Source organism: Plectropomus leopardus, chromosome 6, assembly GCF_008729295.1.
Source record: "Plectropomus leopardus isolate mb chromosome 6, YSFRI_Pleo_2.0, whole genome shotgun sequence".
In the NCBI taxonomy this organism is placed as follows: Eukaryota; Metazoa; Chordata; class Actinopteri; order Perciformes; family Serranidae; genus Plectropomus; species Plectropomus leopardus.
Window position 1 is genome coordinate 16791807 of NC_056468.1, and position 27780 is coordinate 16819586.

At 39.9% G+C, this 27780-nt stretch overlaps 1 protein-coding gene across 1 annotated transcript in view; it reads left to right on the top strand.

Annotated features, from left to right (window-relative positions):
- ssbp2a (single stranded DNA binding protein 2a) overlaps nucleotides 1–24007 on the top strand; it is a 64134-nt gene extending 40127 nt beyond the window's left edge. Inside the window, exons 5-17 of the mRNA XM_042487546.1 lie at nucleotides 15773–15862; nucleotides 17303–17362; nucleotides 17477–17543; nucleotides 18793–18863; nucleotides 18961–19028; nucleotides 19405–19453; nucleotides 19537–19572; nucleotides 20204–20258; nucleotides 20859–20929; nucleotides 21028–21106; nucleotides 21263–21291; nucleotides 21369–21467; nucleotides 21987–24007. Of these exons, the coding sequence (XP_042343480.1) occupies nucleotides 15773–15862; nucleotides 17303–17362; nucleotides 17477–17543; nucleotides 18793–18863; nucleotides 18961–19028; nucleotides 19405–19453; nucleotides 19537–19572; nucleotides 20204–20258; nucleotides 20859–20929; nucleotides 21028–21106; nucleotides 21263–21291; nucleotides 21369–21467; nucleotides 21987–22016 (804 nt within the window). The 3' untranslated portion in view covers nucleotides 22017–24007. The remainder of the gene's footprint in view (nucleotides 1–15772; nucleotides 15863–17302; nucleotides 17363–17476; nucleotides 17544–18792; nucleotides 18864–18960; nucleotides 19029–19404; nucleotides 19454–19536; nucleotides 19573–20203; nucleotides 20259–20858; nucleotides 20930–21027; nucleotides 21107–21262; nucleotides 21292–21368; nucleotides 21468–21986) is intronic.
- Nucleotides 24008–27780: the final 3773 nt, after the last annotated feature.

The following is a 27780-nucleotide window of genomic DNA, read 5'->3' on the forward strand; positions in this document are numbered from 1 at the left end:
AATGACCTTAAAATTAGACAGAAAATTAAAGCAAGAGAGAGAATGAGAGAGAGAATCATAAAATCATTAGAAAATGTATTTTCAAAATTACTCAATTGCTCATTTTAGGTAATGTCTTTTTCATCAACTGCTTTGTTTTTAAAGCCAAATCAAGAAATCAAGCCAATTTGATCAGGTTTAAAGTGAAAATCTTTTGAGATGATCACTTTATCCACTAATATTTGCCTTATCTATTAGTATTCAGATTAATCATATAGTTTATAAAATGGCAGTGAAAAGCAACGAACATGTATGTGTTTTCTCAAGTTTCATACTTTATTAAACTCTCAGTACAAAAATGCTAAAAAGTGATTACTCCTAAAGTCTTGTGTTCTTTGACCAGTAGTCCAAATCCTCAAAATATCTAAATACAAGAACATAAATCAGAGAATAGCAGTAAATCCTCACAACTGAGAAGTAAAAGTAGTTTATAAAAAAAAAAAATATAGATCATTTTCTGTGGATCGACTAATGGATCAATCAACAAATCATTTCAGCTCAGTTTGTGATTCCTCAAATATTATGGACATAGTGTGGGCGTCCTGTAAGTTGTAAGCAGTTTTATTTTTAAAGGGATGAAGAGGTGTATGTGAAAGAAAAACTTGAGTACCAAATTAAGGAAAAGTTTTGTGTTGCAGTAGTAGTAGTAATATTTATTTCTGTTGTATCCCTTTGAAAAGCTCATGACTCCTCAGATTTATCAGGAGGGGGGTGGGGCACATCCAGGTTTGGTGAACTGTTTTTGTTTCCACTTGTCAAAAACTGATAAAACTGCAATAAAAACTAGTGTCATTGCCCCCCGCTGGCTGTAGATAGGCAGCAGTGTTAAAGGCGACTATTCAAAGCAAGGAGAGCCTGGTATCATTGTGTGGCATCGCTGTGGGAGATAGCAGGCACACGGCAGTTAGAGGGGAAGAAGAGATCAAGAGGCAGCGCCAACAGCAACCCCCTTTGATAAAAATGCTCCATCTCACACTGCCAGATCTTACATTCATAACTCTCTCACTCATGCATGGAAATGTATTCACGCCGCTCAATTTAACAGCAGCACACATATTCTGTCTTGATTGCTCAGCTAAAGGGATACATGCATTTGTAAATATGTAGTAACACACAGGAGTGTTTTATTCATTTATATCCTGATGCACTGTGGCAACAACAAGTGAATGCATACTGTACTGCACAATGTGTGTGTGTGTGCATGTGTTTGTGTGAGTGACTGAAGGACAGGAGGGTGCAACAACCCTGGGGCTTAACTGAAAACAGCTCCTGCCTGCAATAAGAAATAAGAAACCTTTTTGTAAATACTAATGTTCTGCAGCCCTGATAACCCACTAACATACAGTGATTCCAAGTAAGTTCCAATTGAAAATTCTGTATTGTTAAATTATTAATGTTTAATTTCTCTCTAGGACTGCAAGTATGGCAATATGAGTCAACGTTTTCTGAATAAAATGCCCATGGCTTGTACCAAGGAAATATAAAAAACATGTTGGTGGGGGCACCCACCAGCTCATCTGGTGGAGCAGGTGCCTATGTGCAAAGGCTATGTATCTATGCCGCACAGGACCTGGGTATGAGTCCATCTTTGGCCGTTTGCTACATGTCATCCCCTCTCTTTCCCCTTTCATACTGAAGCTGTCCTCTGTAATAAAGTCCAAAAAGCTCAAAAGTAATCTTAAAAAGAAGAGGTGGTGGTCAGATTTCCATTTAAATTCATAAAACACATTAATGCTCCATAGAGGACGAACCCTCTTCACTGAGACTTTTTGGTGAAGACATAGGTGACGTGAGGTGACGCGACAGTCGGCCTTTGTCATTATAGCTCTCTAATGTGTCTGCGCCTTAACACAATCTTGTGTCGCAAGTGGACATCTTGACATTTTGTTGTTGGCACAACAGAGAAGCATCTGTGTCCAAAACCCCACTCAGAGCCACTCTTAGGAGCCCAGATCAAATCAGTATTCCACCTCAACAATCCAACTTCCTTGCAGCTACATTATTGACTGTGGGACTATATCTCCCCTGAAGTCGTCTTCTCAGGCAGAGCTGCCTCCTATTAAGCTCCAACAATTTGAATCTCAGTAAAACTTTTCGAATTTTCGATGTAAGCTGAAGCTTTCATGCTAGTTTTTTTTCTAGGTCTTTGCTGCACATTGTTGCAATTACGACCAGCTGCATTAAATCTTTTGAAGATAATTTTACCTCTGACTGGAGCACATTATAAACTGATTATTAGTTAGTTCCTTCAGCTATTTTCCCCCCTTTGGTTTTGCATTTTTTTTTATAGTACTGTAATTTATCAGGAAATGTTACAAAAGTGCTGCAAACTCCATCACATTTGTTGAGAAAAGCAGCTGCAAATTCAGTCATTCCTGACCGCAATAATTACAAAACAAAACACAGTAAGATCCTGTTGGGGACTGATGTTTTATTATCTGATTATGGATTAGCATAAAACAAACCTGAGAATGAAGGGCTTGATTCAGCGGCATGAAATGCAAACTTGAATTTTGAACCTGTTTGTGTGCGCATGCATATGAGGAGACAAAGCAAAACAGAGAGGACAGAGACAACCTAGAAACAGAGACTCTGTTGGCTCCAAGCATTGTGGGTAACAAGCTGAATCCAACCAGTTGAGAACCAATGGGGGTTGGGGAGACCCCCAGTCTGTTTCCAGGGAAACAGAGCCCTTTCTCCTCCTCTGTCTCTCTCCCTCTCTCTCTGTCTGTGTCTCTCCGTCTCTCTTTCTCTCTCACATGCTCCCATGTTCCTTCTTGGCGGTGCTGAGGAGGAGGGAGATGTGGAGGTGACTCACTGTAACATCATTGCCATGGCAATGAAGAGTGAGCCGAGTGTAGAGGGAGTGAAGGGAGAAAGAGAAGGGGAATTTCCATAGGTTGAGCAGAGATGGAAATGGTTGTCACGATCTCCAACAGAAAAACAGCAAGGGGAATGTCAGTGTTGAGCACTTGCTGTATGCTTACTTGCTACTTCTTTGCATTTTTGCAAGACAACATTAAAATCCCTCAGTCTCTTTCTCCCATTTTGCCTCCTCTGTTTGTCTCTCTTCTTTACACAGCTTCATCCTCTCTCTTTCACATCAGCAGTTTTTTCTCTCCTCTTCATCCCCTCTGCCTATCACTGTCCCTATTCTCCATCCTTCTGCATTCCTCTTTATACTCTTATCATCTTCCTTCCTCTTTCACTGGCCTGTTGCGCGCAGCCCTGTGGTCTCAGCGAAGCGCATTTTCCACCAGCGGGTTATGCTGAGTCATGTCACATGCGTGTTTGGACATGAACGAGGTGGAGTGTTAATGTGATGTTGACATATGCACGCCTTGCTGCTCTGCAGCAGGCAGGGGCAAAAACGAAGGTACGGCACAGAGTGGAGGGGAGAGGTTAACTGGGGGCAGGGGAGGACATTAAGGTGTTAGAATGAGAACAAGCTCTAACAGAGTGGTGGGCTACGGGAGAGCAGTTTCTGGTTCGGCTGCGGTTATTAATATTATTGATCATGGAAATAAGGGGCTTAGTCAGGAGCATCTGCTGTTTGTCTGTAACAGTCTGAGGGAAGGTGGTGTTTGAGCTTTCACCCATGCAGTTTCATTCAGCAAGCTCCAAGAATATTTATGAGTTGATATTTTCTAAAATATTTAAGAAACTGGAATCAAATATTCAGGGTCTGGGTTTGAAATTTTGTCCATACAAATGTGTGAGAACCCTGAATATTTCAATTTGATATCAGTCAAAGTGTGCACATTTTTGCACATTGCACATTTAGTTTAACACCCAGTCTTCCCTAACCCAACCAGGAGGAAAGTTATCAAAATGTTGCAAAAGTTTACACAGCAGCCAGCTTACAGGTTGTGTGTGTGTGTAAGGGATTATAGTGAATGATCCAGAGATTGAGTTGTAGAAGTTGCAGCAGGACTACAGAGGAAGAACAGGAGGGCAAAGTGAGAATGCTGACACGATCAGACCAGCACATTATCTCTTTGACCCCAACTAACCTCCTTTTTTTCTTTTTTTTTTTTTGCTGTTGTAGACACCTATATTCTTATCTTGCACGTTCTCTTGTGTCTGCCCCTTTAGCAGAATGAGGACGGCAGGGTAAGACACAGAAAGTGCCTTCTCACTAGTTCTTTCTGTGGATTGAAGAGCATTACAATTCTGCCAAATGTCTAATTCTAATACACTCTTCAAACTCTGCAATTGCACTCAATACATCTCAATACATCATAAGAGAAGTGACTCGATTTTAAGATCACAATTTGTAGATTTCCGTTGAATCAATAGTCTTAGCATCAGTCTGCCAGATAGAAAGGTCCATGACACAGTCTCTTCCTCAGCTCAAGCCGTGGCTTTTAAATCTTCCTCTGTGTCTCTCTACCCTTTCCTCTCCTCAGTGTTTAGTCCATCTCTCTTATCTCCCCCATGCCGTTGAACCAAGCGAGATAGTGGTGGGAGAAGTGTGGCTCCCCAGCGCCAAAGTGACTATCATTTTCAGCTCTGTATGTGTATCTGACAGAGCATCGGCCCACGGCTCCACCTCGCATACTATACAGCACCTCGCAGCCTCAGAGATGTTTACGGGGGTCGATAATGACATCAGTGATAAAGGAAGCTCGGCCAGTGCCGCTCCCCCTCCCATGTCACCCACTGTGCAGCTGATATCACCCTACCTGTAATCACCCAGTGAGACCAAGCTGATTAGTGTTGTGCAGCCATTTTACCTGATAATCACCTGTAATGTTACACTAGAGAGTGCCTGTGTGCTGGAAGGAATTCTGTTATGCTGCACTACTGAAAGTGATAATGATTGAAAAAAATGTTGTAGGATGGAAAGGGGTGAACACTGGATGCTGTGCAGGTTAAAATAGATTGATCTTATCCTCTTCTTTCTCTTCTCTTTTTATTAAAGGGAGTTTTGGGTGTATTACAACTTGGGTCTTATTTAAGTTGTTTAGGCCAATCGTTTTTATAGATTCTAAGAAACCATACTAATGTCTAAGATGTGGGATTGTCTGACAGTTTGTGTTCAGTAATCCATCTTACCTCTATTGGTGATTTTGCCACGCTCCCAGAACTCAAATAAAGGATAATGTTTTCCCAGAATTTTCTTTTTGTCAGCAAATAAGATGAAACAACAAAAACATGCAATTTGTTTGTTAATCTCTCAACACTTTCAGACTTTCTTAGACTGACTGTGGCACGCAACTCCAAGCCCACTGGTTACAACTGAAGATTTACTTTTTAAAGGAGTTGTATACATCATTGAGATCATTAATAGTGCAGAAAACAGCTATTTGCTATGTAAAGATGTAGTGGAGTAATGGTGTCCTGAGCAGCGAATAGTGTCACACTCCCTCTGTGTGTGTCTTTGTGTTTCTTTTTGTTTCTCTGTTCTGTGTTGTGGTAGACAGTCTGCCGCTAGTGCTAGTTAGTTTCTGTGTGTATATACTACTGACTAGCCATACACTGTTGCTCTGCTCTGCGCTAATATGGCGGTCACCACTGATAACACCGCTCTGACTCACGGTGTCATTGCAAAAGCATATCCCCTGATTTGGATACCGCTTATTAGTTATGAAAGAGACCAATAAGTGATCTATCAAGCCGATATAAACTTTTGTAGTTAAAAAAGAAAATCAAAGTGTCAAAATTTAGAATACAAACTCTGCTTAAATGCTTAAATTTAATTAACTGGTGAAAACAAGAACATTTAACATATATCTTTTCTTAAAGTCATTGCTCTTTTTTTTCAGAATTTGAAGCCCTCTTTCCCAGCTGACCGCCAACGTCATTAGTCTTTGATATTTGGTTGAATTTAGGTCATGACATGGGGTTACCAAACTTCAATCTTAGGACAACGTCTGATGCCAATGTCAGCTTGGTGTAGAATATTGACAACATTTAGTCAAATGGTATGGAGACCAAAACCCAATGTTAGCAAAACGTCATGGTGTTAGTGCTGTTTATAGAGTTAGCACCATCAGCTGCTAGCCATTGGCTCCGCCAAATCACAGATAATGCTCTGAACATCAGATAGAACTCCTTTAAAGATGACTCCCCATTTTATTTATTATTTTTAAAAGCCCAGATTACTGAAAAGGCTGGGCAATGTAGTTTTTAGCAAATATTACTCAAGTAGGGGTTAATAAGCATTTGTTGGGGACCATTTCAGCCTCAGATATATTTACACATTTGACGCTCTGAGTATTTACGGCAGCAGGTGGTGTATGCGGGATTGCATTCAAGACAAGTCAAAAATATGCAACTAACACATGGACATACTCACTTAATTTTTTTCTAATTTCACTGCAGCTTGCACACAGTCAGATATTGTCTCTAACCAGCAGAGATCTGGTATGAAGTGCACAGAGAGAGCACTTCTTTCCACTCGCTGCTATGTTTTACTGGTGTAACATATGGCATGTTTTGGTTAAGAAAGGGAGCTTTGAATGCCAGAGGGCAATTTTAAGCCTATCTGCCTTGAAATTGAAAAGTGAGTTTGGCTCAGGATTGGATAGTGGAGCGTGTTGATCTGTCTGTGGTCACCACAGGAGACTGTGAATAATACATGGTTAAAAGCAGAGCACACCCATTCTCATTTCTACTCGGCACTTCTTCTTCTGTCTCGCTGTCTGTCTTATTTCTGTGCTGCCTGACTTTTTTTTTTTTTTTTTTTTTTTAGTTAAACCCTCAGTTACACAGGAGAGAAAGATATGCTCTAGTTAGGCTTCTGACAGTGACTGACAGGCTACAAAGTTATTCTCTGCATATACACTAATGCAAAAATCAATCTTCTTATTGCGTTTTTGCTCTCACACTTTAATGTGTGTGTGTGTGTGTGTGTGTGTGTGTGTGTGTGTGTGTGTGTGTGTGTGTGTGTGTGTGTATTTGTGTGTGTGTGTGTGTGTCATGCAGAGTGGTAGCATCTCTTCTTTCCATTCCCCCCTCCTCCCTCATTCAGGAAGTGGACTAATGGCATTTGAGAGGATGGAGGGAGTGGGAAAGAGGGAGGAGGGACGGAGTTCCTTCCTGTGTGGTGTGTCATTTGTAGATCCTGTTGTACTGCATGTGGCCTTGAGACTCAGTGATAACCTTTACACACCACACTGTTGTGGGGACTTTATGACACTGCTCATGAAAATAATTTACAGCAGCTCAAACTTGTAGCACAGCCTATAGCATGCATGTGTGCATGTGTTTTCTGTGGAGGGAGACAGAGATATGAATGTTTGTGAAGATCTCTATCAAGCACAAATCAGCTGACAATCTGCTCGGTTCACTGTTTCACTGCCATGTTTCTATGACATCAGTTGTGTTTATGTCTGCAAACTTGGTCTAAATGGATCACGGTTGAGGTTCTGATGTGGGAATTCTGGGTTAAATGGCCGTTCCATTGCATTTTTCCGTGTCTGAGGTTTCTTTTATTTTTTTTTTCAGTCGATTTTTAGAGTATAGTGAATTGCAGAATCTGTAAACAACGAGTGTCACTGAGAGAAAAACTACAGTTAGTATGGTTTGCTACTAAAGTGAAAGTGAAGCAAGTATAAGTTATTGTTCTTATATTTAAGAAGATACATTTTTAAAATAAATTTGACCCTGCTGGAGTGCAGTACTTTTTTTTTTTAAATTGCCAATGATATCACACTTGATGCCATGCTATGTTTTTTTTAAAGAATCTGAAAATGTTAGTTACAGTTGTCAGTGCATGACGCCTATGATCTCTTACTCTTTATGAATCAAGACTTGATAGTCTAACAATGGGGTCTGTGCTGAAAAAAGACATTTAAATTAAAAATTGACTCAAATCATGACCTTAAATTTCGAAATTCTAGTCGAATGGTGGATATAGAGATTTGTTACATCCCTAATATAAATACATGTTGAGTTGTGACTGCAGCAGGACAGTGTATAAGGGATTGATTCAAATAAACTGCAGCACCCATAATGTCACATCACCCTCTGCAACAGCATGGCTCATTTGTGTGTGTCTAATAGTTTTTGGGCAATTGGAGAAAGGAGGCAACAGTGGGATTTGTTGACAAGAAAAAATAAAGAATATCACCAGCCCTATCCTTGGAGTCTACTTCTAGGTGTGTGATAGAAACAAATTGTTATGGGGTGATACATGAATAGAAAAAAAAGAGACAAAGCTGATTTGTGGGAGAAGTGGGCCTGTGAGAGACAGAGAGGTGGAGAAAGCAGACAACAGCCGTTGCAGGTTGAGACTGTGTGTGTCTGCGTGTGTGTTTGTGTGTTTTGTGTGTGTGTGTGTGAGAGAGAGAGAGAGAGAGAGAGAGAGAGAGAGATAAACAGAGAGAGAGAGGGAGAGAGAAGATAGACACAGACAGCCTTTTGAGATTCTACTCACGCATCTCTGAGTGTCTCTTGGTCTCTGAAGTATTGAATGAAAATGACTCCCCACCTTCTCTCTCACACACACACACACACACAGTATGCAAGCATTACGCAGAGACATTAGCGAGGAACACAATCAGTAAACATATAGGGATGAAAGAGTTTGTGAGTTATCTCATTAAGTATTACTGAGCCCTTTAGTCTGATGGGATTAAGAAAGTCTGATTAGGTTGTAAAGTAGCGAACTGTAGTGTAATTGCACAACATTTCAATGGCTGCAGTTCCTTCAACAGTTTTTTATATTTTCTACAGGAAAAGGCAGCATGTTTTGACATACACTTTACGTAAAATGTTTTCAGTTAACATCTCCTATATTCTGCTCTTCTCCTACATTTCTTTGTTTTGATTATGAGTCATCATTTACGCGCTCATTCAACAGTCCTGTAAAGCAAAGATGCGTGATAAGATAAAAGTTATATGGTCGTATATTAAAAAAGAGCATGTAATGTGTTAAGAACTGTTGTGACTTGGATGACTTGAAGTTAAAGTCATGTTAAGTCCCTTTGTATTCTTTTTTATGGTGTGTGTATATGTTGTTTTTATATCGCCTGAGGAAAAAGCTACACACAAATTCCTACACACAAGCCATGACTGTGCAGATCACATGGAAAATAACCGACTCTTATCTTTACCCATTTATGAATCACATCATCATCTATTTTGGCACATACTTTTTTTCAGGAGCTGAGCTCATTTTATTCCTTTTTTGGACATTTTGTCTTTGTGGAGGGTGGTGTGCTTTAGTGCTCATTCAGTGATGCTGTAGTGCACTGTACTGAATGTCTTGTTGTGTATGTCTGGTATACTGTAGTGTTCTCCTGCAGGGGGTGGTTTGAATAATTTATGCAACAAATGATTTTGCCAGGAGATGCAGGTGTTCATCTGAGGACCTGCAGGTGCAATTCCACTGCCTTGGGTTTCATCACAAACACCTTTTGGTCACAACACCATGCCGTGCCTACGAATGTGGGGAGTACACAGGAAGCCACAAAGTGCAAATCATTGAGCATTTTGATGACTCATGAAATCTGAAGGCTGAATGGACAGACAGAATAAATGTTTTCAGATTCTTAGACCAAAGTCATTCTAGGATCTCAGATTGTGTTTACACCTGGTATTAACACGTGTTTCCATGATACGAACACAAGTGGACAGCCGAGACGCATCACCTGTCAAACCTGTGTCTATCAGCTGACAACTTGTGTTCACATTTCATCACTGCCTGTATCACTTTAAACTAGAGAGTCAGAAGGGCCGTGCACATGGTTATCATGTCAGGAGACATCACCGTCCGCAGAATATAACCTTCCTACAACCCTTACACTACCAAAGACACATGGTCAAATGCGTCCCAGACCACATTTGGCAAGTGGTTTGAGTGACTGGATCAGAATGTGTCTTGGTTTACACCTGTATTTAGTAATGTCTTGTGATCAGATCATTAAAGAGGTATACTAAGTGTAAAGAGGCTCTCTGTGAGACTGAAGGAGACAGAGAATCAAGGGAGAGGAGCAAAAGGAGAGTTGAGCTGAGTGCAGTCAGATAATTTAAAGGGGTTTTGATGGGATGCAAAGAGCGGCTCTTGTTCCTTTTCTTGCTTTTAAATAATATATTTTATACAGTACAACAACAACAAGTTAGCTTTCGTTTACCAGTTTTTGAACTCGTGAGATGATCTAAGTCTTATAATGGGTCCTTTAATTTGTTCTCAAATTAAATCAGCAGTCAACTCCATTAGGTCAAGTGCCATGAATATTATGAGAAGTACTTGTGTGTGTTTGAGCTCAGTAAAAAAAAATTGTGCTATGATACATTGTGTTAATGTGTAAAGCCACCAGCTCAGTATCTCATTGTCCCTCTTGCTCGGCCTTGTCAGAAGAGTGTAAACACTGATGTGTGAGAAGTGTAAATGATGGACTCATTAACAGTGTGTAACAATGTGTGTGCATTTAATGTTTACAAAGGTTAAGTGCTGGAATATGTTGAGCTTGGCTGTGAATCAGTATTTAAACAGAACTGGCTAACAGGAATTCACTGAGTCTCATTTACAGTAGTGTTATAATGACGGCCGACAGCAAACATTTACTTCCTGGTCACTGTGCTGTTATAGCTAACTCGAGCTGCGCCACACTGATGTGGTGACATTACATCAGGTGAAGCTGTGCAGTCTCATTCGATTATCAACAACTGTGAGCGGCTCAGTGTTTGAATACAATAAAGCTGTTAGCACATCAGCATGTTAGATCTAACTGTTATCAACAGTATACGCAGTCGTTTCCAGTGGAATAAACATTAAATGTTGCTTAAATAATTCTCAATCACTGTTCACGAGTCAGCGATAAAGGTTATTAGTGAAACTGAGAGCTGCTTATTTAAAAAAAAAAAATCAAATAAACATCAACTCTTCCCAGTCTGTAAAGATACCAGGTTTTATGAGTCTACAGATCCTTAGAGCTTTATCGACCGTTTGCCACGGACACTTTGAGTGGGCACTCATGTTGTTATCAGTCCATTTGACAAACTTCATAGATTCTTTTCTCAGTGCGTGAGTTAAAAAACAGCTTTCAGGCCTTACATGTTAGCGTGTGGTTGGTGTCATTCTTATTATACTGCAACAGATACTGCCTTTTTCAAGCCAATATTTTAGGGTGGGCTCATTATTTTTTCAGAAATATATAACTTGGACAGACAAACATTTTTCAGAATCCCCAAAATAGTTTTGTTACACACTGCTACACACTGCACTGTACTGAAGAAAAAATGTGTCATTGCTGTATGCTGGACAAATCGTGACTCCAATAATGTTTTTAAAGGATCTCAAACATTTTTGACACACGGACAATTTGTTCTTCTAGCCGTAATTTTTATATTATCCAACAGAGTATTGTTTCACTGATACTAACCTTTACAGCATTGTTATATACGCAAGAGTGAATTAGCAATGAATGGATTGTGGTCACTGATGGCACCTTGAACGCCACATCACTTGCAGCCATTATGTGCCCCATCCCAAAGTCCACCTCACAAAAGATATTGCACCAATGATGTCACAGCGCAAACACGCCCATAAAGTTTTGCATCCAAGTGCAATTTCAGCTTTTTTTTTTTGCATTTTCCTGCAATTATCCATGTTGGAAAGTGTTACATTTGCGGCAAGAATACAGTAGACAGAACGATGGCAGAGAGAAAAGGAAAACCTAAATTTTCAGACTGAGCTACAGGTCCTGACTGAGGAGTGGTAGAGCCATTCCCCAAAATGTCACCCCTTAAAAATAAATGTGCTTCAATTACCATCAACTCTCTGAAGATGCCTTTAATTTCACTGTAACTGCAACTGGCTTAAGCGCTTATCTGTTTAAATTGCACAGTTTTTGTGATCAGGCTCATTTTTGTATCAGCCATAGTGAAAGGGGCCAGTTTTGTGTATTTATGTGTAATGCCTGACTTAAACACATGCATATAGCACAGGCACAGGTGTACTGAGATGCTATTTGTTTGGCAGCGCATGTAGAGGGCAATTTCTCCCACTGAGGGTGCTTGAGGATTGAGAATTACACGGTTTATTTTTGTCTTATTTGTGCAGTTTTAGTGGCTGCAATATTTGTGTAAACCTTTTGTGAATTTACCCAACCCCTATTTTTGTTATTGTTATTTCAGTTTTGTTCATTTTGCAGAGACAATATTGGTTAAATAAAAGGAAAAAAATGCAATGTGCCAGAAAACGTCTGATTTACATTAGCAGTTGTAGCATTACATAATACCTTTTGGATATTATTAACAATAATATCCAAAAGATATTATGTAATGCTACAACTGCTAATTAAGTATTAATACCATTATTCGCTGATAGCTACAGTGAGCGTTGATACCAAAATCTTACTAAAAAGTTGCAGAATTAAAGGAATAGTTTGACAATTTGGGAAGAATACTTATTTTCCTTCATGAGTTACTGTGCCTGGCCAAGAGATGCTCTGGCAAATAAACTCTCTATAACTACATAACATGATGTTCTTACAACTTGTGTTTGGTATGGATAATAGAAAGGAGATACATTTTAACAGGGGCTGGTGAGACAGATTGTGTTACCTTTGGACACAGCTAGGCTAGCTGTTTCCTCCTGTTTCTAGTCTGAGCTGAGCTGAGCTAATGGACTGCTTGCAGTAGCTTCATTTTAACTCTACAAAGATGAGAGCGGTATTAATCTCTTCTAACTCTTAGTAAGAAAGCAAATAAGCCTGTTTCACAAAATATCAAGCACTTTAGATGCTGCTGCACAAATTTTACACAAGCATCAGTATGCAGACCATGTAACTCATCCAACTTTGTGCAAACAAAAGATTCACAGCCTCTCTTCCAAAGAGGCTTTGTGAGTCCTTCTCAGCATGATTCATTCTAATTTTCTAATGTCATTTGAGTCAATCTGATTCGTCATAATCAAGAGGGACTGTCAGCACCAAAGGAGTTGGTGTTGTTGCCAGTATTTTTGTTTTCTGTACATGTAGGGTGGTGCTGGTTTTGGGGCAGGCAAATATATCCTGCTGTGTTTTTTTTTATTTATTTATTTTTTCTTGTTGCTGTGTTTGGAAAATGCTGCTTTGTCAGCAGGTCAGGTAGATTTTTTTCCCTCCCCCAGTCCTCCTTTTCCCGCACAAATAAACATTAAGTGCGCACACACACACACACACACACACACACACACAGACAGACAGACAGACACACACACATGCACACTTATAATCTCTGCTTTGTCCTCCTTTCTCCTCTCCTGTCTCTCTCTCTCTCTCGCTCTCGCTCTCTCTCTCTCTTTCTCTGTGTGTGAAGGCAAACTCAGCAGACCTCCAGGCTGCAAGGGAGTAAAGGCATTCTGGGTAATCCAGGGTGCGAGAAGGAATAGGAAAGAAAAAGAAAACACTCTCTCAAAATCACAACACACACTTGATGCTGAGCATCATGTCACACACTTAGACAAACACACACACAGAAACAAATCTAGTCTCCCACTGCTGAACTATAGAGATACAATATCCATCTGCGTCCATCTGTACATTCATCTGCTGAGACGAACACAAGCTCTGTTTGCGGCAGAATATGGAATCAAAAAGCTGCATGGTGTCCTGTTCCCTGTTGCCGAACATTAATGATAGGGAGACGTGAAGGAGAATGAGGGAGGACGAGGGAATAGCGAGGGTGGTGGGGTGGAGCAGAGGAGGATACAGGAGTGTCGTCAGTCAGCTTTTATCTCAGCTCTGATTAAACCCTGTTCCTGTCTGACCTAAAAAGTCAGCTGGCGGAAACTTCAGAGACTGTGGGTGAATTTCACTGGAGCTCTTTACACCCAGCCGATGCCTTCAGAGAGGGAGAGAAAGCGAGAGGGGAGATCAGAGAAATAGGACAGAGAGTGGGCAGATACTGAAAAAAGAAATACATGCAGAAACAGGCATGCTGGCTTTATGTGCTCACTGTTCACACATTATCATATATATGGATGCACACTCTCCCACACTGCGTGTTGTCTGGTCTGTAGACTTAATGAGGACGAGGAAGAGGCCGGTGCTGGGTGGTAACTCCGGGTTAGTTAGTAGTACAATGCCACAGGAAGCAGACGGAGGCTGTGCTGAAATGTGCCAGCGCCGCCCGTCTGGGACAAGCACAACAAAAAACACAAGGTATAAAAATAAACCTGAGCCAGCATGGCAGGGTATCTACAGAAACAGGAAATATCCCACTGAGGGAGAGACGGCAAGTGAGACATGGGGGAAGACCCTTGGATTGCAGATTTTCTTTTTGATTTTGTGGTTTTCATTGGTGGCATGTTTAGATGAAGTGCTGTTTTATCAGCAGTACTTAAGAATGTATTCTGATCCTTTGCTGAAGTAAAAATAGCAATCTTAACTTTAATTGCATATTAGGAAATTTCACTTCAACCATCAAAAGTAAGCTCGGTATTCGTAACCCATAATAAAATGCTGCCGTGAGTGTTATACTATTATACAGTGCATTGAAATGATTTCAACTCTTTTATAGTTTGTTGGGTAGTTTAATTCTTAATCATATTATTTCAATCATATTTAGGGCCGCAGTAGCTCAGTCCACAGGGACTCGACTTAGGAACCGGAGGGTTGCCACTTCAAGTCCCTGCGCAGCATGAAGCGTGGACTTTTAGCTGTAGAGGTGTCAGACCACATCCAGGGCACTGCCGAGGTGCACTTGAGCCAAGCACCAAAGTGCCCCAAAAGTGCCACCTGCTCAGGGCGCTTGTCCTTGTGCAGCCCCTCACTCTGACATCTCTCACTTTAATGCAAGTGCAAAGGTTCTCTTTGAGCATGTGTGTGTATTTCAGGCTTGTCTATGTAACATGTAAATGACAACAGTGTGAAGAAATTGAATTTCCCCTCGAGGATTAATAAAGTATGTGAGAAAATATAAATGTATTTTATAAACTCGCTATAAGTAGGCAATTTGAGGGTGGTTGAGTGCAAACTCAATTTCCCATTTTAAACCAGCCAACCCTCTCCATCCTGCAGTTACGGACACAGACCTTTTACTGATAAATTATTGAGAATTATTACAGTTTGTCAGAGCGTTTCTAATTTGACTGGAGCAGCATTTGTAGCACTGGTTCAACATGCTTTGATTCATCTCATGTGATGCTATTCAGCCAATAACATTTATGCATTCTGATCAGCATTGCCACTCGAATGAATACGATACACATACAGGAGAGACAACAGATGGAGAAATAAGAGAGTCAGAGAAAAGTCATTTTGCATGGCCTGTTCTAAAGAGAGAAAAGTAGACAGCAAAAAAAGAGCTTTTAATCAAAAATGGACAGACTCTTGCATGTTCGTTTTTACCACAAGCAGTTCAAAACCAGTATGTTGCATCATATGTGTTGAAATTGTGGCGATTATTAAAAGCGGCAATATGAAACGCCACTACGAGAAAAAGCAGAGAGCGTCTTCTAGCAGAGTTCCTCTCTCCTGTTAAAAATTAAGAAATCGCCTCCAGCTCATTATCATATTTAAACTTAATCTGCAATAAACTGAACTGTATAGTAAATGTAGGGGAGTAAAACACATAATATACTATATTGCTAATGTGTAGTGGAAGATGTAGAACTACAAATTAGCATATAAAGGAAACACTCTAGTAAAATACCTCAAATTTACACTTAAGTTCGATGCTTGACTACATGTACTTAGTTATTTTCCACCACTGCTTAGCAAAGAGGTGTTGAGTGTCTGCAGACTGGTTTGAATCCTGAGCTTTACTGTGTTTCTTTGTGTGTGTTTGCATCTCTCAGAGTGCTGCAGCAGCTCCCAGCCCCGTCCTTGGGAACCTTCCCCCAGGAGAGGGCATGCCAGTGGGGCCAGTCCCTCCAGGATTCTTTCAGGTATACTGTACGGTGCATACACACACACACACACACACACACACACACACAAACACACACACACACACACACACACACACAGACACACACACACAGGAATTGTGAGAGAGGAAAGAGAAATTTCTTAGGTATTCTGGCCACGTATAGATACAGTATTGAATAGTGCTATTTAATAACACCCGATATGTGAGTATTTAATTCAATGTGGAACTCACTCATACTTAACTCTATGTGTTCATGTAGGGAGCCTTTGTGTGCATTAATCTGTGTGTGGGGGCACCTATGTGTGTTTCCCAAAACGGAGAGAAAAGAGTCTGACAGTTAAAATAAATATCTCGTAAACAAAAAGTCACACATGCAGCTTTGCCCTCGATCATCTCTGTTCTCCATCAGAAGGACTCTGCCAGTCGCACATTGATTAACCGTCATTATCAGTCAAACTCAGACGCTCGCATCTGACACGCAGATCAATATCCTTCATAGGCATTTCTCAGCTCAGCTTTCAGAAAAACTCCAAACATCATTTTCCATCTCTTGAAGATCACTTGTTCTTTGAAGACAAGGTGTTGTCAAGACATGTCGGTTAAAGAAACGCAACAATTTCCAGACTGACAGCTCTTGGTTCACCTTCTATAAAATGATTTGCGTATGCATTCGATAAGAACTCACAGAAATGTATTTATTGACAAAATAAAGAATGTTACCACTTATCTAGCTTTCAGCATCATCTATTAATTCATTAACTCTCTGCTACTTTCTGTGTCACATTGCTTGCATTTATTTGTTCATACATGTATCAAAACAAGACTGTTAATCATTAGAGCACTTCAGTAGACCTAAAACAGTGCAGCTGTTTTCCTTTAATGGACATTCAGCACAGCTGGGAGAAGAGAAGAGGGGTAATTTAAGAAAAGACCCTGATCAAAACAAGTGGACCATTGCTCTCTAGTGGCAACGTATTGCATTGCTTCTCTGTTGCTGCAGACTGGCTTCTCTGACCACAGTGGCCTCAGTTCAGCAGACATAGCAACAGCATTGCTACTGTCTGTGGTGAGGACAAGTGAGAACCCACTCACAGCTGCAGAAAAGCTTCTCGCTCCTGCTGCCAAACTGCACGCAGTTAACACAAAACACTGACATCATTATTAACCAACCTCATCCTTTAGTCTCTCATTCTTTTTCCATAAATCCATTCCAATGAAAATGCGGTCGACTTACTGAGTCTGCTGTCATGGAACTGCTGTTAAATGAGCCCAAAACTCAACTGAAGTTTTTTTTGCAGTAGTTGTGGTTGGTTTCCTGTTTTGAAGAGCGAAAAAACTTCCCATATGGTGTTCTATACAGTTTGTACTCCTCTTTTGTTTCTGTGAAAGGGCTGTTGAAAATAGCAGTCCTGAGTGTTTATGATACAACCTACCTTTTATACTTTTTTTCCCCTAGCCATTTATGTCACCTCGATACCCCGGAGGACCCAGACCACCTCTCAGATTACCCAATCAGGTAAGAACCACACTGACACCTGTAGGCAGCAGTCAGAACTGTGAATAGCAAAAATGGACAGTACCGATGTGACAATGATGATTATGTTTCTGACAAATCATGTTTCCTCTGCAGGGACTTGGAGGAGTCCCAGGTAGCCAGCCGATGTTACCCAGTGGAATGGACCCCACAAGACAGCAAGGTACGCAGATACACTGGTATGCACAAACAGAGACATATGATATTAAACAGGGTATTTCTTGGTTCAGAATGAGGTGAAGGTAGTACCATCCTGATTATGTGCACACACATGTGTGTGTACTGTGCCCTCAACTGGCTCACAAAACATGCAACACAAACAACATATTTCCCATCAAATGTGATGGGAAAAAAACTACAATTATTACTAAATTGTTACAAGACAATTATATATATATATAAATTGTTCTATTAAGACACCCATCAGAGTTTTGTTGAAAGCTGGAGGTGGGACAACATTTGACAGAGATGGCCACCTCATAATTCGCTATGTAGAAAAACCCCTTTACAGCACATTTGTATAGTCAGCACCCAGTTTATTGATAAACTGGGTGCTGACTGACTGATAGGGCTTTTGGTATAAAATGGACAACCCAAAACAAGAGAGTATAGCCACAGTTCTGTAAAGCTGCACTATAGGCACAGTGGTGCTTTGACCTAAATGATAATGTTGGTATGATCACATGCTCACAGTGACAATGCTAACATTTGTCTATTATCATTAACTTAAATAACAGATAAGGACAACGTTAATGTATTTAGTTTTGCAGGTATTTGGCTATATATTTAAATTTGACTTGATGGTAGCACTAGAAGTAAAGTTAAGGAATAACCAAACTCATTTCCCGGTGTGTACCAATCCATCTAATAGATATTGAGATATTTTACTTAAAATCACACGTTACTATCACAGATGTGCTAGATGAGAAGTCATTGTCACCAAATCATCATGATTTTTGGGACTATGGATATCAGTAAAACATGTCATGTGCAATGAGTACATTGTTAGTTTAGTCTCTTTGTGGAATTTGTTGATAGTAATATAAAACTCTCTTCTTACCCTGTAAGTAAACCCCATTTACACAAACTCCTCACTCCTTCAGACAATGCATCAATTATGCATAACTAAAGAGACTCGGGATGTTCAGTTCCTGTTAAAGTCAACATTAGAATGAGAAAAAAACACTGCATATGAATTTTATATGATGATTGGTCCTGTCATCTTAGAAATTGATTTCCTCTTGGGGTTTTGAAACACTGCAGCGTTGCAGACGAAGGTGTAAAATATAAAAGTACACAAAGTGAGCAGACATTTTCGAAGAGAGACTTTGGAGGACAATGATATTTTTTTCCTGTTAAAGCAAGATAATAAGAGTATACAGGACAGTATACTTAACTTCTTTTTGTTTTAGGGCATCCAAATATGGGAGGACCAATGCAGCGGATGACTCCACCCAGAGGCATGGTACCGCTAGGGCCCCAGGTTTGGGATCAGATCATTTCAGAAAATATTTACAAAGTATTTATCCTGACAGTTACTCTCTTTTAGACATAACTGAGGATGTTTGGTGTCTTTTTAGGGCTATGGAGGTGGGATGAGACCACCACTAAATGCCCTGGTTGGTCCTGGGATGCCTGGCATGAACATGTGAGTGTTATCAACATAATGTTATCTACACACGCACATAATGTGAATGATCTCCCCACACACTCAAAGGGACATAATTAAATTGTAAACACCTTTAATCTGTCACTACAGTAGATGCAGTTAGCCATTTCCTCTCTGTAGCTTTAATTACACTTTACTGTATGTTTTTGGCTCTTAGAGGTCTGTAAGTGAAGCAAAGAGCCAGCTTTCCTCTTTTTTGTCTTCTTTATTTCTTTCCTTTTTTTAAACTTGTTGTTCCCATCACCTCTCTCTGGCAACAGGGGAGCTTGTTGTTGCCAACTCTGCCCAAATGAATTGGAAACAAAAAAGCTTGCCAAAAGCAGACAACTAAAGTGTATAATTGTGTGTGTTGCAGGGGACCTGGTGGGGGTAGACCCTGGCCAAATCCTCCAAACTCTAATTCAGTAAGTGCTCTGACAAAGACACCCAGCACAAAATTTAACAGTTATTTCATTTATTTAATGATTTTCTTTTTTTCTTTGTACAGACCCCTTACTCTTCTGCATCTCCAGGAAGTTATGTGGTATGTATGTTTGAGTATAAAGGGGACCTATTATGCAAATTTTCAGGTCCATACTTGTATTTAAGATTATGACTAGAACACGTTTACATGCTTTAATTTTCAAACAACGCTTTATTTTCCTTATAGTGTCCGTACTGAAACACTTGTGTAATAAAAGCTTCTAAACACAACTGGACACGTTCCAGCAAGAATTTGATCTAAAACTGGTGAAAAATCAATAACATTAGCAATCAAGATTACATGTTTCCCTGATGGCAGCAGTATTTAGCAGTGTAAGCTACATAATGTAACGACTTGCAGTAGTGTGTCTGGAGCAGATGACCATATAAAGAAGTCGTTCAAGAGCTGATGTCAGCTTCTCTCAAAAGTAGAAGAAAACACTGTATTAAAAAAGTATTAAAACAATCTGAAGCCTGAGGTTTTTGCTCACAGGCTTTACCTTTACGTATGTTTACCAAATAATTAGAAACTTTGGCGACGTTAATAGGCTATAATGTCATACAGCCAATATGACATAGAAAGAGGAAAAGCATAATAAGTCTCCTTTAAACTGTCCTTATTCAGTATCTCTACGGGCTAAAATTTGTTATTTCATGAATGACTGTTATGGAAACCAAATCTGTGATTTCAGGGACCTCCTGGAGGAGGGGGACCACCTGGGACTCCAATAATGCCAAGTCCAGCAGGTTAGCTTTTTGTATTCATGTGTGTTTGTTTGTATTGTCTTACAGAAATGTTCTGTAAAGCACTCAGCCACATAATCAATAAACACACAAAAGAGAGCAGAAATAAAGTAATTATAATTAGAAGACAAATTCAGACCTTCTCATACAAAAACCATCACAGTGTCTCAACGAGGGTGTTTTTTTTAATCATATTTTATAGCATTTCAGAGACAAAGAAAGTCAAGGTTATTTGCTGTCTGCCCAAAGATAACAACTTTCCTCCAATTCCAAAAAGGAATACATAATCATACCATCTTCATGTTATTGTCACTATATCTGGACATGTCTTTTAACTTTCAGTTTTGGGCCCCTTTGTCTGAGGCCCATACTTCCTGTAAGGCAGTTACAAAGCATGTTTTTCCCTATCTAAAGAGGCCTACTCATACCAAACTCCATGCAGCAGGCAGCATGAAAAGTCCCAATATTGGAAAATTATGAATCTTAATGTTTTATAATGTTTGCTTTTTTGATAAAATGATAACCTTACTTGTTTCATCCTACTTTGACTGCATATGTTTATGCTTTTTTGTCCCCTTATTGTCTCTATGTTTGTTACATCAGATTCAACCAACTCTGGTGACAACATGTACACCATGATTAACACAGTTCCTCCAGGCGGAAGCCGACCAAATGTAAGACATTTCTCTCTATGTATTTATCACTGAAGTGCAGATGGTTGTAGAGTTTGTGTGCGCAGTTCTTCGACGTCTCATGTGTATGTTCCCCTCAGTTCCCTATGGGTGCAGGTGGCGACGGTCCATTAGGTGGCATGGCTGGAATGGAGCCCCATCACATGAATGGATCATTAGGTACAGGAACAAGTAGCTTGTACAGTATGTGCTGCATTGACACTGAATCTTTGGCTGTATTTTTTTTTTCGTTAATTTGTCAAAAAAATTATTATATAAATCTATTATTTATTTGGAAATGTTGATTGGTGTTCATATTTGTGTTCCTTCTCACAGGGTCAGGCGATATGGACAGTCTACCCAAGGTAGGAGAAGAAACTTCATCTATTTTAAAACTCGTTTTCAATTGCACTGTAGACTGATTTTTAATTTTTTTAATCAGAACTCTCCTGGTAACCTAAGTATGAGTAATCAGCCCGGGACCCCCAGAGAGGATGGAGAGATGGGAGGAAACTTCCTTAACCCTTTTCAGAATGAGAGTGTAAGTCAATCATCATTTATCTTACAGAAACATGAGTGGTATTAGTCTCCTCATCTAACTCTGGGAAGAAATCAGAAAAGCCTAATTCCCATAATGTCAAACTTGTGCTTTAATGTTTAAAAAGGTTAAAGGTACACTATGCAGGATTTTTCCCCAAAAAAATGTAAAGACTCATACAAAAGTAACCCCTTTCAGCCATCTCTTAAAACCCACTAGAAGTGTGTGGTGGTGTATTTATCTGCAGAGGCTCTGCCCTTTGCCTGTATTTTTCTTATTATCTCCTTATTTTGCTGTGTCCAGGACGCTCCTGGGCACAGGACACAGGTGAAGTTGGGACTTATATAAAAGTAGCAACCAGATGCCAGACTGCAAACAGCACACATCCCAAAGGGGGCGACAAATCCATAATTCAAAGAATTTTGGAGGGATTTCTAATTCACAATACTGATGTATAACAGTAAAAAATGCTCATACACAGATGCTTACACTTACTTATATCCCCCCACATTATCTCTGCAGTATTCTCCAAACATGACAATGAGCGTGTGAAGGCTCTGGAAGCAGGTTTGGTTCAGTCGCTCAGTAACCTGGTGTGGATCGGTGAAAAGCAGAGAGACAGGATGTGATGTCATCTAGGCCAGTGACTCCACCACCTCCACCACCACCTGCCTAGTCAGGACAGTTGCCCCAGGCTCCGTCCTCCTACTATCCACCCACCCCCCACTCCTCTATGTCCCTGTCCACGTCTCTCCTCTCCTGTTTCTTCTCCCGTTCTAAGTGGTGACTCTGCTACATTCATCAGTTCTTCCTCTGCAACTATGAGACTGTACAAAGGAACCAAATTGAATCAACCCGGAGGAGAACTCTTTGTATATTTGCATACGGTGTGTATCAGACTGTGCACACACTCACAGACAGAGGTGTCTGCCTTTTGCATCATATCACAGAGTTCATGCCCAAAAACAAATGGCCAGTATCCTATTTATGCTAAAGTTTAAATTTCCAAGGATTTAAAGCGATAAAGACACTTTTTGATTGACGGTCAAACTTAATCTAACTGGTTATCACAAGGAACATCTTTTGTCTTTCCTTGACAAATGAATTTCTCCGATACTGAATGAGAATTGGGGAGACATCCCAATATTACCACAAGGTGTATTTGAGGTTTGTGTAGGTATTTTGTCTTTTTTGTGGTTGTCTAAATCTTTAAGACCACTATCTTTTTTTTTTTTTATGTTTTATCGTGGGTCGTTTTTAAATTTCCTCTCCCAAAATCAAGAATTGGAGAATGTGAGATCTCTTCAAAGTCAGCTCTTTGACCATGAACTGCAGAAAGGCTTCAGCACAACTGAAATATTTGTCTGCATCTTGAATTTGAAGTCATATCAAATGGTTATTGAAAAAAGGAAAGAGCTTTGTTCAAGGCTTCAGGCGAGGAAATGCAACTTAAACAGTACTACAGGTCATACCGCATCATGTCATGCCGTAGAAACAAATTCCCTGAATGTACTGAAGTGAGCAACGGTGAGTTGTCAGCACTTCTGAATTTAAGTTTCTGCTTGTAAGAGGAAGAATATGTTACTTCTTTTCAAAAGTTGACATAGTCTCGCTTTAAATCATATCAGATCGGTCACTATGCTGAGAGAGCAGTAAGGATAACACTGTTGACTACACAGGCACAGGGCAAAGTTTCAAATCGGGGGAGCAAAAGATAGGGTTATTTTGGGACTTTATTATCTAACGAGGGGTGACTGAACCTGTGCATGTAGTCTTTTTTTTAATTTATTTTTTATTTTTTAATTTTTGGCAAAGGCCTCTCACAAGTCTAGTTCTTTAAACCTCTATCCAAATGTCTTATTAGTTTACGTCCTTGAGCCACAGTTGCAAAATGGCCCACATTCTTTGGACATATAATGTCAAAAAGACAGAGAGAAATCAAAAACACATGACCCATATTTGGATAAACAAGCTTATAAAGTCACTTTGGTCACTTATACTTTATAGCCATCCGGATAAACTGTGATCTCAGTTTTCATGTGAAAGGTTAGTTGGTACAGAAAGCTAAAAACAAGGTTGTTTTTAATCGTTTTAAACTTTTTTCACTGCCCAAGATGTATTATCATCGTGTACAAAAGGTCGATATGCCTGTGAACATTTTCCTCTCCCCTCTCTTACTGCAAAGTGTACAGCTCACAAATGTAGCTCCTCTGTCTCGTATGTGTATTTGATATTATTATTATTTAAAGAAAAAACCTGGAGAGAATTATTGCAAAAGGGAGGGATGGACTGATGATGCACCATCACAACTGAACAGAGATATTTTATTTTGTTCTTTTTTGTGTTAGAATGAAGCCATAAGTGGGAGTACAAGAAGATGCATTTGTAAATTGGGTCATGTTTTCTGTTTTGTGGTAGTATATGGGACTCCATTTGTGATGTGTTCATTTTCTCTTTTTTATTCTTGTATTATGTTTTTGTAAATACACAGAGAAGTATTTCATGGGTTTTGAATATGCTAGTATAAAGCTTCTCTTCCCTTAGTCAAAGTGTCAGCTCTTTTCATTTGTGAGGACTGTGTGTATACAGACATGAACGCAGTCACAACGGGCTGTATTCAGGGTGTGTAGACGAGGTGTTATCATGAATTATGCCTTTCTGAGTTGTGTGCTTTGGTTCAATCTGCTCCCTGAATTGTTCAGCACAGCAGTGTCTCCAATGTGAAAGAAAAAAAAAAACACTAACTGTGATCATCACTTCTCTCCTAGTAGGAGAAGGGGAAGACCTCTTCCTCATAGAGTGCTGCACGCATGATGTTGATTTTTAGGACAACCTGGAAGTTCGTGTCAATGTGGTTCTGCCAACCAAAAACCTGTGGGAGTTTTTCATTGTATTTTGGATTATTACGGAAATTAAAATTGGAGGATAACAAAAGTTTATGATAATACTGTCACAACAAACACAACCCTGGGCACTTGATGCTGTTACTTAAGGTTAACACTTGTTTTGGGCCTCCCGTACACATATTACCAGGAAGTGAACATTTGGCTGGTAGGCCAACGGTTAAAGGATGTGGATCTACCTTTTGCTTGCTGTTCTGGCCCTTATCTGACGGCCATAACTTAGTCAGCTTGCTCTCAGTGATTCTTCACCACTTAGCTCGATACTTCATTGACAATTTATTTTAGGCATTTAACACACAAACAGTAACTTGAAACAAAACTCGAACTTGTGTGACCTAATCTAGCTAGTGATTATAGCTGTGTCAGGTGCCAGTCTCACATCCTTTTTAAAAAAACAACCCAAACAAGTGTAGCGCAAGTATAAACACAGCAAGGCTGTAATGACGGACAAGCCTAGTTGGCAGATGAGTTGCCTTGTTGTGTGAGGTCACGATAAACTTGACCCTTGACCACCAAATTCCAACCAGTTCATTCTTGAGTCCAAATGGATGTTTGCGCCAAATTTGAAGAAATTACCTCAAGGCCCTCTAGAGAAATTGCATTCATGAGAATGGGACAGTCCCACCATTGAGGTGCCCTTGAACTGGGAAACTAAAAAGCTTCCAAGCATGAACTGCAGGATCATGAGGGTCACTCCTGCAAAACAGAGCCAGGCTTGTGGAAAAGTCTACCTCGATAAAAAATAATCTCAGGAAATGCACTTTTTCACTTTCTGGAAAGAGAATAAGATGAAAACACTGAAGCCACTCTCTTGTTATTCCAGTAAATATAAAGCTATAGCCAGCAGCCAGTTAGCTTAGCTGGCACATCACACCCTCAAAAGTGGTAAATCGTTTATTACACTTCAATTTTGTATCGAATAAACAAAATGCATATTAGTGAGATTTAGAGTTGGTATGCACATTTTGCTGCCTTTGGACGGAGTCAGACTGGTCCATGTTTGCAGTCTTCATGCTTAGTTAAGCCAACTGGCTGCTGGCTAAAGCTTCGTATTTAGCATACAGACATGAGAATTGCATCTCATCTACCTCTCTGCCAAAAAGTGAATAAGCGTATTTACCAAAATGTCATGCTATTCCCATAATTAAAAAATCATTCTGTCGATTCAGGGAGACACCACTCACCCAGAGTCAGCACTTGTTGACCCATGTTTTACAGGCTTGTTTTTATTAATGGAGCACAATTCATGGTAGCTGGGGGAATTAGCACTTTAATTTCCTTTCTGCTGGTGATTTACACTGTGGCTGGAATCCAGCGTAAAACTTTGGAAGATTAAACCTTTGTAAGCTTTTGGGTTGCATGTACTGAAATAAGAGCCTACTGTACTGTAGTTATAATGTAGTTGTGACATTCTTACACCTTGCAGCGCACTCTTACAAGTCGGGGAGTTCAAAAGGAATGAACTCAGAGAGTTTTATTGTGTTTGCTATAATACTTATTTACTTGTATACTTGCTGCCACTTGTGCAACCAACTTTATGTCAACACTGCATGTAGATTTTTTTTATATTGCTACAGTCTTTGCATATTGCATGAGTGTATCTCTCTTTGTCCTCAAACACACAACCCACACAGAGAAGGAGTGAGACTGTGATCACCAGCAGAAGGAATAATTCATCCTGCACAACAGAAGACAGTAGGAGGGAATGTGAGTGAGTCTTTGGCAGAGGCACAAAAAGATCCCAGAATTTCTCTAGTATTACACCATGACAAGCTTCTTACACACAAATATGCAATAATCATTTACCATATATGAATTATTTATCCCATTTTCTGCACAAGAAAACCAAACAGTGGGGTAAACTGCAAATATAGTGTGTCTCTTGCAGCAGTGCCAAACTTCTTCTGCACACACTTCTTTGGTAACTGTGGAAATGCTTTTGAACTGTTTATTACACAATCCCATAGTTTCACATAGGCCTACAAATTGTAGTTTCCATCCACCTCCCTATTTACTCTCTAAAACTCTCTCTGTCTCTCTCATTACCACTTTGCTAATCTTCGAGGTGGCCGCTGTGCAACACAGCTGTCCTGTTGTCGCTGTTTTGTCCAGTTGGCTGTTATTCGACTCCTAATCATGTCTGATGAGTTTTATTTAGCTTTGCTGGCTCTCTCCGCTCTGACTGCTGCATCTGATCCAAGCTGTAAAGAGCTGCTTAAACCTCTGGAGGAACCAAGCCAGGTACGTTACCCTCTGTATTTACGTACAAGCACAATTGATTTTTATATAGAACATGCATGGCGGTTTGGGATGACTTAAACTAACATTATTATTGTTCAGTAACTGTTTTTTGAGCAATGTTTTCTCCAACACCTGGGGTTCAAATGCTCCAAAATCACAGTTTATTTTAGTACAAATTTGCGTGTTTTTAATTTTGCACATCTGTGTCTAGGTTTCTGGATATTGGATATTCCATGCTGTAAAAACAGACCAAGAAGAGCTCCTGAACTCACTTAGACCTCAGCAGCTCCTGGAACGAGTTCTCACCCATACCTGATAGTGAAGATGTGACCCTTCGCTGGGGAGACAAAGTCTAACTATTGATTATCCTCTGAAAATTAATGTTAATACTTTCAAGGTATAACAAACAATGAAAAAGATGAATACTGTACATCCCAGTGCACAATGGAGTGGGTGCTGGATCAAAGAAATATCTGGCAGAGTTGAACAAATTGATCGGCACACCAAATAGCTCCAGTTCGAGGGATTTTTCCTGACAAAGAGCACAATACCTTTAGCAGTCCGGTGCATAGGATTTATTGGGTTCTATTGGCAGAAATAAAATATAATACAATAAGTATGTTTACTTGAGTGTTTAATCATCTGAAAATAAGAACTGACATGTTTTCGTTAGGAGGAATAATTTATGTCATAGGACGTGGGGCCTTGTCTACAATGAGTCAACAATGTTGCACCACCATGTTTACATAGTAGCTCAGAACGGACAATCCAAACCCCGGCTTTAGACAGGGCCATTCACATTTTTGCATTAGCCCCCATATGTTTGGCAACAATGATTTTTGACATGAAACTGATAACTCCTAAATGTCGTGATGTAAACATTTCTGAAAAAAACAGTGAGCTCACATTAGTACGTGCTGGGCTAGCTGCTTGTCTACAAAGAGCCGAACAGTGTCAGAGAAACCATTAATGGTAATGTTAAACTGCTTTTTCAGTATCTTTACAGGTGTTAATAACACCTGTAATGTTAATAGTCCATTTGTTTTGGAGAAGCAGAGAACTCTGGGGATTACTCTTGGTAAAAACCTCCATAACAGTGACCACTGAAGGAATCCTTACCAGGAGAAGTTTCAGCTGTTTGCAGTCTGAACTCCCCACTGCTAGATGTCTCT